Source organism: Haliotis rufescens, unplaced genomic scaffold (assembly GCF_023055435.1).
Source record: "Haliotis rufescens isolate VD_foot unplaced genomic scaffold, xgHalRufe1.0.p SCAF_5, whole genome shotgun sequence".
NCBI classification, from domain to species: Eukaryota; Metazoa; Mollusca; class Gastropoda; order Lepetellida; family Haliotidae; genus Haliotis; species Haliotis rufescens.
The window spans coordinates 3,994,759-4,004,345 of record NW_025964223.1 but is presented as its reverse complement, the minus strand read 5'-3'; the positions used below and the strand labels follow the sequence as shown (position 1 = coordinate 4,004,345).

The following is a 9,587-nucleotide window of genomic DNA, read 5'->3' as shown; positions in this document are numbered from 1 at the left end:
AATTGACTATTTGACTATTATTGAACGATATCAGATCATGGATATATCTGAAGCTTAAGTTAACCGTGGTCAAGTTTCCGTGTTTTGAATTTGCCAATTCCGATGCATATGCCTAAAGAAACAAATCAGTAAAGAGGGGGGGGGCACAATTGGTGCTCATGTGGATACTTTGCTTTGGTGGTACATTTGCTTGCCCTCTACATGTATCTCTCTTTGAGCGAGTGAGACAGTTTCACATCCACCTTAACACTAGTTACAATCCTGTACAAACATTCCGCACCGATATCATAATGTGAAAGAATAAATGACCATACATTAATATTTATGACTTTGCACAGGTGAATGTGAGAAGCCTTGTACTCCACTAAAACTTCACGACACCCTCGAAACACGTTTATAACCCGCATAAACATGGGGAGGTTGTTATATAAAAAGCCAGCCAACACCTGGTTCTTGATTGATGTTGGTGTGAATCTGCAGGCACCTGACGCAACCCCGATCATGATGATGTTGATATTGCTGGCCTTGGTGATGGGTGAGTAGAAAGGGTTAAGGGCACCCCAGTACAACAAAACCCTGTCATTCCAGACAGTATCGTTCTCAGTTAACTCGTCAAGGTGAACAAATTTCTGACTAAGGAATCATGCATAAGAAGTTTGTTTGTTTGTTTGTTTGTTATTTGACGCCGGACCCAACAATAATTCAGCTATGTGATGGCGGCATGTAAATAATCAAGTCTGGACCAGAAAGTTTAGTGATTGATATTGTGAGCAACGATCTACGTCGGGATCCGATGACACCAATCAGCCAAGTCACCCAGTCGGACCATCCGATCCTCTTGATCGCCTCTTTAGACCAGCATAGGGTCTTCGGGACCCGTTCTAGCCAGGAATTTCGACGGGGCTCATTTGCTTGCCGCTTTAGATCGACGTCGCCCCTAATAGTCGTCCGGAAAACAGGTGTTTCGTGATAACAGAGTTTCACTGAGGCATCCATATATATATATATCTTCAGTGCTTCAGCCTTTCAATTCATAGTCAAGATGCGCTTCTCGTAACTATGAGGCGAGGTGAAATGGGGTTTAACGTCGCGTCCAAGACTATTGCACTTTTATAGCGACGTGCATGTACGTGTGTGTGTTTGTGTGGCTGCTTGTACTAGTCCGGACTGATGCCGATTTATAGTGCTAGCTTACTGAGATACCATGCCGCAGTTTAACATGAATACCCCACTCAGACACAGTATACTGACTCCGAGCCGACCAGTCCTTGTTTTAGCCACTTAATGCCGAGCGCCAGACAGGGTAACAACAAGTACCATCTTTTAACGTCTTTTGGTATGACGCGGCCGTGGATCATACCCCGGACCTTCCGCTCTCCGGGCGGACGCTCTACCACTAGACCACGGAGGCGGTCTCGTAACTATGATATGTATATGTATATAGCAGATGTAATAAATTATTAATGAATCGTTTTCTGTTTCAATAAATTCAGTAAATGCGCTATAGTGTCACTAGATTTTCTACTGGTGACCCTCTGTGAATGCCCCTCAACACAATGTGAGTTACGTCCCTTTGCCTTGTCAAAGATGGTCGGTGGTCGACTGTCAGACAGACGCTATTAGACGTGGGTTGTCTGTACCGTACTGTAGTAAATAGCGACTTGCGTCACTTTCTTTCCAAATTAAGCCGTGCCAGTGAAAATACCGTCAAATATCTGACATACCGTTCAAAACTGCGTTCACGCCAAGTCAGTCTCTACACTGAGTGATTTCTGAATCTCAAAATTGTATCAAGGTACAGTTCGATACCGTTTCATCCGTCTTAACCCTACATTCATCCTTGATTACCCAGTGTATGAGGTCTCAAATATATTATGCTAAGTACCCTGGACCTGTCCACCATCAAATCTTCGTTCCGGAAGTGACGTCACCAGCTTCACCTATCTTATCACTAACTTGCATAAATTGGCTACATTGCTCAAGAGTGTAATTGATTGGACAGCTATTGTCATTCGAATCGGGCTAAAATAAAGCCAATGGTAGCGAATAGGCCCAGGGATTAATTGTAATATAATTTAAATAAAATACCCTGCATAAACGAGGATGTCCTAGGGCATGAAGAAGGAGTTCTTTAGGTTTTATATTGTAAAGTTTGATGTTGTTTAACAAAATAATAAGAAACACGTGTCATGTTACAGGCGTTGCCCGCTGTTCTCTCGTCACCAACTGCACCGACTTCAACCCCGCCGTATGTCAACCCGACCTCATCGTCTACTGCTTCACCGACGGTACCACAGCACAGGGGTCATGTGAGGCCAACGACAGAATATGCTTGTGAGATATATCCTTTATTTAACGCGAGCTCAGATGGATTTCATGTTTAAGCAAACGCATTTGCTGCTGATAAAACTAGAACGCTTTAAGTATTGTCATATCATTCAATACCAGGTGGCAGTTTGCTTTGCCCATGAGAGGCGGTCGGGTAGCCTAGTGGTTAAAGCGTTCGCTCGTCACGCTCGTCACGCTCGTCACGTCGATTCCCGACATGGGTACAATGTGTGAAGCCCATCGGTGTGGGTGGGCTTCATTTCCCATTGGCTTCCACCTATGTGTTATCTGTCCATCGTGTTGTGACAGTATTGTCCCCTTGTTGTCAACCGTTTACCTATGTTATCCCACTCACATATGCAATTGTTCTTACTGTTAATCCTCTACTTTTAATCTTCCACCTACTATATATATTCTGTACAAAGTCCCTCATTCAGTCTTGCTTGACAACGGTATATGGATCTATACCGAAACGTCGCTTTTTACAGTATTAAAGAAGTTGTTATCCATAAAAATTGTGTCTACCTTGTCATCCGTCAACTTCTAAGTAATGCCTATCAAACAATTTATTCGTGATATTGCTGGAATAAAAACGGCGTCAAACAATACTCACTCACTCACTTTGCCCATGTTCCTTCATCAAATGAGCCAAGAGGATGCGCAATCATTGCTTTGTCAGCACTATACCTGTGTCCGCGGCTTCACCAAATTGGTATTAACCTCTGCAACCTTCATCACTGTACTTATAGGGGGCACGGGTGGCACAGTCGTCTGAGGCGCAGCAATTCGCTGTAAAATCGTATATATAATTAATCAATTGACATTCATAATCATCACTCAAGACTACAAATAGCGAAGTTGGGGGACCTCCATAGTGTTTAGACTGAAATGGAGAAACCTTCACCTATTAGCCCCCTAACTGTGAGGGACGGACATTCTCAGAATTATTTCCTAACTGTACGAACCTTTACTGAATATTGCAACAGAAATACTGTATGGAAATTCATTTATGTTTACCGAAACACTACGGGGTCAGAGCTTATATGAACCTTCGTAGAGTCATGTGAAAAGAGTATGAACCTTCATAGCACCATGCCCTGAGTGTATGAACTTCATAGCACCATGCCCTGAGTGTATTAACCTTCACAGCACCATGCCCTGAGTGTATGAACCTTCATAGCGCCATGCCCTGAGTGTATGAACCTTCATAGCGCCATGCCCTGATTGTATTAACCTTCACAGCACCATGCCCTGAGTGTATAAACCTTCATAGCGCCATGCCCTGAGTGTATGAACCTTCATAGCGCCATGCCCTGAATGTATGAACCTTCACAGCACCATGCCTTGAGTGTATGAACCTTCATAGTTGAGGTGAAATTGTGTTTAACGTCGCGTCCAAGATTATTGCACTTATATAGCGACGTGCATGCACGTGTGTGTGTGTGTTTGTTGCTGCTTGTACTAGTCCGGACTGATGCCGATTTATAGTGCTAGCTCACTGAGATACCATGCAGCAGTTTAACATGAATACCCCACTCAGACACAGTATACTGACTCCGAGCCGACCAGTCCTTGTTTTAGCTCCCTAATGACGAGCGCCAGACAGGGTTACAACAAGTACCACCTTTTAACGTCTTTTGGTATGACGCGGCCGGGGATCGAACCCCGGACCTTCCGCTCTCCGGGCGGACGCTCTACTACAAGACCACGGAGGCGGCTTGAACCTTCATAGCACCATGTCCTGAGTGTATGAACCTCCATAGCGCCATGCCCTGAGTGTATGAACCTCCATAGCACCATGCCCTGAGTGTATGAACCTTCATAGCGCCATGCCCTGAGTGTATGAACCTTCATAGCACCATGTCCTGAGTGTATGAACCTCCATAGCGCCATGCCCTGAGTGTATGAACCTTCATAGCGCCATGCCCTGAGTGTATGAACCTTCATAGCGCCATGCCCTGAGTGTATGAACCTCCATAGCGCCATGCCCTGAGTGTATGAACCTCCATAGCGCCATGCCCTGAGTGTATGAACCTTCATAGCGCCATGCCCTGAGTGTATGAACCTTCATAGCGCCATACCCTGAGCGTATGAACCTCCATAGCGCCATGCCCTGAGTGCATGAACCTTCATAGCACCAAGCCCTGAGTGCATGAACCTTCATTGCGTCATGCCCTGAGTGCATGAACCTTCATAGCACCATGCCCTGAGTGTATGAACCTTCATAGCGCCATGCCCTGAGTGTATGAACCCCCATAGCGCCATGCCCTGAGTGTATGAACCTTCACGGCGCCATGCCCTGAGTGTATGAACCTTCATATCACCATGCCCTGATTGTATGAACATTCATAGCACCATGCCCTGAGTGCATGAACCTTCATAGCGCCATGCCCTGATTGTATGAACATTCATAGCACCATGCCCTGAGTGTATGAACCGTCATAGCACCATGCCCTGAGTGTATGAACCTTCACAGCGCCATGCCCTGAGTGTATGAACCTTCATATCACCATGCCCTGATTGTATGAACATTCATAGCACCATGCCCTGAGTGCATGAACCTTCATAGCACCATGCCCTGATTGTATGAACATTCATAGCACCATGCCCTGAGTGCATGAACCTTCATAGCACCATGTCCTGAGTGTATGAACCTCCATAGCGCCATGCCCTGAGTGTATGAACCTTCATAGCACCATGCCCTGAGTGTATGAACCTTCATAGCGCCATGCCCTGAGTGTATGAACCTCCATAGCGCCATGCCCTGAGTGTATGAACCTCCATAGCGCCATGCCCTGAGTGTATGAACCTTCATAGCGCCATGCCCTGAGTGTATGAACCTTCATAGCGCCATACCCTGAGCGTATGAACCTCCATAGCGCCATGCCCTGAGTGCATGAACCTTCATAGCACCATGCCCTGAGTGCATGAACCTTCATTGCGTCATGCCCTGAGTGCATGAACCTTCATAGCACCATGCCCTGAGTGTATGAACCTTCATAGCGCCATGCCCTGAGTGTATGAACCCCCATAGCGCCATGCCCTGAGTGTATGAACCTTCACGGCGCCATGCCCTGAGTGTATGAACCTTCATATCACCATGCCCTGATTGTATGAACATTCATAGCACCATGCCCTGAGTGCATGAACCTTCATAGCGCCATGCCCTGATTGTATGAACATTCATAGCACCATGCCCTGAGTGTATGAACCGTCATAGCACCATGCCCTGAGTGTATGAACCTTCACAGCGCCATGCCCTGAGTGTATGAACCTTCATATCACCATGCCCTGATTGTATGAACATTCATAGCACCATGCCCTGAGTGCATGAACCTTCATAGCACCATGCCCTGATTGTATGAACATTCATAGCACCATGCCCTGAGTGTATGAACCGTCATAGCACCATGCCCTGAGTGTATGAACCTTCACAGCGCCATGCCCTGAGTGTATGAACCTTCATATCACCATGCCCTGATTGTATGAACATTCATAGCACCATGCCCTGAGTGCATGAACCTTCATAGCACCATGCCCTGATTGTATGAAACTTCATAGCACCATGCCCTGAGTGTATGAACCGTCATAGCACCATGCCCTGAGTGTATGGACCTCCATAGCGCCATGCCCTGAATGTATGAACCTTCACATTACCATGCCCTGATTGTATGAACATTCATAGCACCATGCCCTGATTGTATGAACATTCATAGCACCATGCCCTGAGTGTATGAACCGTCATAGCACCATGCCCTGAGTGTATGAACCGTCATAGCACCATGCCCTGAGTGTATGAACCTTCACATTACCATGCCCTAACGGTTTGGACCTCCACAGGTCATGCTGCGATGTAAGTAGGTATTAGATTTATCAGGTTTAACACGCAGGGAATTGGATCACAACCAGAACCCCGCTTCACGGTAAAATATTCAAATGACAAATTGTCCAACGCACAAGTATGAAGCTTGATTTCAACCAAGAATTCCAGAATACTTAATTAAACAGTTTTCTCTGTAATTTTCTTCCAGTGAGAACGCAACGTTATCGGGAGACAATTCTTGTTTCTCCACAATGTCTTCAACGCTCTCAACGACGACAACTACGTCACAAAACGACAATGGCGGAACGGTGCTATCCCCGCAGTTGGTGTTAGTCCTGATGATGATGCTTGCTGTGTGGCTGGGCCTTGACAAGATGATCTGAGAGCGTGGATGGGGGAATGCGGAGGACAGGGCATGTGCTTCTCTGTGTGGTGTGGGCTTAAACAAAGCCTACCCAGTTAAACGGAAACTACATACCAGTATATAACAAACCAAATGCCGTATCGAAGTTGAATGATCAACATACAGTTTTTCTTCGTGTCTTCGTCACAGTACGCTAAAATGCATAGTTGGGCATAAATAATATTCATATATTGCCTTAACTTTTCAAGCATCGTTTAAAGGACGAGGTGGGATGAGGGCCTTTCTGGAATACTGAATAAGTCAAATTTTAGATTTATGGAAAATCTTTTTATAAAATATGAAAATGATCGGTTTTCAGGGACCCATTCATATGGGTCTCATCACTGTTTGGAAGCTGCTGGGGCAGATGGTCCAGATTGATTGTTCTCTGGCGTTGACAAATATTTTGGGTACAAATATTGCTTGTGGCCAAATATTAGAAAAACGTTTCCTGAACATGTTTTAACTAATTGTTTGACATATCTTCGCCTAACCTATACATTTAGGATTGTTATAATTCCAAAATTATTGGCATGGACAAAGCACATTCCATTCATATGAACGCATGTGGCAACTACCACAACATTGTCTAAACATGTTTCCTTGAAATGAGCAAATCCTTTGGGTCATAAAGACCCTTCATGGTTCCCACGTTTTTTCTTCCGAAAAATTCCCTGACATTTCCCTGATATTTCCAGAGAACTTAGAACTTTTCCAGACTGCATTACACGGCCTCCATTATAACAACTGGGAGTGGTGTTTTAACTTTATTATATAAACAGCTTTAAAATAGACCAATGGAAACGTCTTTTTTTAGATATTTCTGTACAAAAGTGTGTTATGTTTGGTTTAAGGAAAACTAAGTCACCAAGTAATTATCCTCCCCTTAAGGCCATCCATCTGCCACCATTTAAAGAGTGCAAACTACAAATTAACTCCATCAATCATTGCCTAATCAAAACAAGTATCACAATTTTTGAAAATGGACTTCAGGACTAGGATCTCACAACTTTAGAAACATGAACATGAACTAATTAGTAACATTATAATAAAGTAAATACCATCACTACTTTCAGTGCAACATTCATGCACAGCATTTCACAAACTAACCATTCAAATATACATCTGCACTTTCAAAAGGTCACCAGGGAATAGATAATTATAACCACAACTGAAGTCACCCTAAGTTTTTCCAATGATTTATCTAACACTGATACACTTTTCATTAACAAAGAGCTTTATAGAATCCTAATTGCATTATTTTGTTTGTTCTTGAACAGTAGAACTTTATGAGATTTGAAATTTTACATTCAAATTGATTTCTGAAATTCAAATGGTAAAATAATACCAAGGCAATGTAATATTTTACTCAAAATATTTTAAATTTAGAATTTAGTTAGCTCTGGAGGTAAGGGGCGCAAATCCCTATCAGCCACATTGACCTTGACCTTGATATAGTAAAATTTGACAAATACCTCTTTTTCAAACGAATAAACTCCATTGCTTAAATTTGAGTGGCTGCCACAACCATTAAATAATAGAGAGTATGAGTTCCAAGAGCAAAAAATCCCTGATATATCCCTGATTTTGAAGTTTTTAGTGAATTCCCTGATATTTCCCTGACTGGAAATTTTTCCAACACATTTCCAGGTTTTCCAGGTTTTCCAGTGGCAGTGGGAACCATGCCCTTATTCGACATTGTCCCTTAAATAGACAAAAACACTTTTCTACTTTTCAATTTTTTTATTACGTTAATGTTTGCACCTGTTCTCTGTTACACTGAACCTCGTTATACCGTGTTCCCTCAGTATACTGGCATGTGTGACTACAGTCTAATTATGACTCACCATTCTTTAATCCACATCTGTTCAACTGGTGATTTAAAACAGTCTTCGTCTGTCCATGATTAACCAGAATTATAGATTAATACTGCGTCATATATCAGCCCTGATAATGGATATCTAACAAGCACTTGACACTGATCAATCACTGCGGCCGACTTTATTCGCGTCGTCTAAGTACAGCGAAACCTCGTTTAACCAGAAGGTTACTGAATTGTCCGGATTAAATCAAATATGCATTAATTTCATTTTCATTGTCATAAGACGTTGCGAACAGAAATCGTCCGCAATAATGATTAATCTTGATTAACGGGGTCTCACTATTATAGATAAACGGAAGTTAACCGGACTATTAAGAATTTGAGTTTTTTCGGTGGGTCTAAATGTCAAATGAATTGCAAAAAATGTTTACCAAAACGCCTGTAAAGCCAGTTTCCCGTTGGAAACCAATGCATCAGATCAAGTCACACCGTAGGCATGTTGTAATTTTGACTTCAAAACGGTTGACGCGTTTTAAAAACTGATATCCTATAACAGAGACAAGACTATTTTCATATCACAGTGTGGGTATGAGGGTATGGTGGCATGGGTTAACGAAGAGGGTGGGGTTCACTCACAAAAATAAAAACGGAAAAAAAAATTTGAGACCCCGTTAATCCAGACAGTACTTTTCCATGTGAAATTGTCCGGACCAGCGAATGTCCGGAATAATGAAAATAGTTGTGAAGTCATGTATCCTTGGTTTGTGTAGACCTTCCAAACGTTCACTCCCGGATCGGCCAGAGGGTGTTTTTCCGGGCTTGTGGAGTTTCGCTGTATTTACTGCGGCATAAAGCTTGACCTTGTGATTATGTTGTCTGCTTCCGGAAACAGTCACAGCGTATGACGACATATATGACTGGTTCAAACCACGAGTCGTCCTAATATGTGTGTAAAACTGTGTATGGCTCAGTATGTGTCTCTTTAATGTCGTCAATAAACTCTCAAACTTACCACTGTTATTGTCTTGACTAGTGTCTGTAAGGTCTTCGATGAGCGATTTACATCGGCATACACAAATTCTGCCAAATTGATCCTTCATTGTTGCCGTTGAGTCAACTTTTGTAAGTTTTGAACACGAAGTCGACTTGTTGAAGGTGAAAATATTTTGTCACCAACTGTAGCCTATGGTAGTTGTATAGTTTGGACTTTC

At 43.2% G+C, this 9,587-nt stretch overlaps 1 protein-coding gene across 1 annotated transcript; it reads left to right on the top strand.

Annotated features, from left to right (window-relative positions):
• The first annotated feature begins 418 nt into the window (after positions 1-418).
• On the top strand, positions 419-9,406 carry LOC124133555. Its single transcript, XM_046497988.2, has 3 exons — positions 419-535; positions 2,199-2,334; positions 6,360-9,406. The coding sequence occupies exons 1-3, from the start codon at positions 502-504 to the stop codon at positions 6,532-6,534; spliced, it is 345 nt and encodes a 114-aa protein (XP_046353944.2). The 5' UTR covers positions 419-501; the 3' UTR covers positions 6,535-9,406.
• The last annotated feature ends 181 nt before the right edge of the window (positions 9,407-9,587 follow it).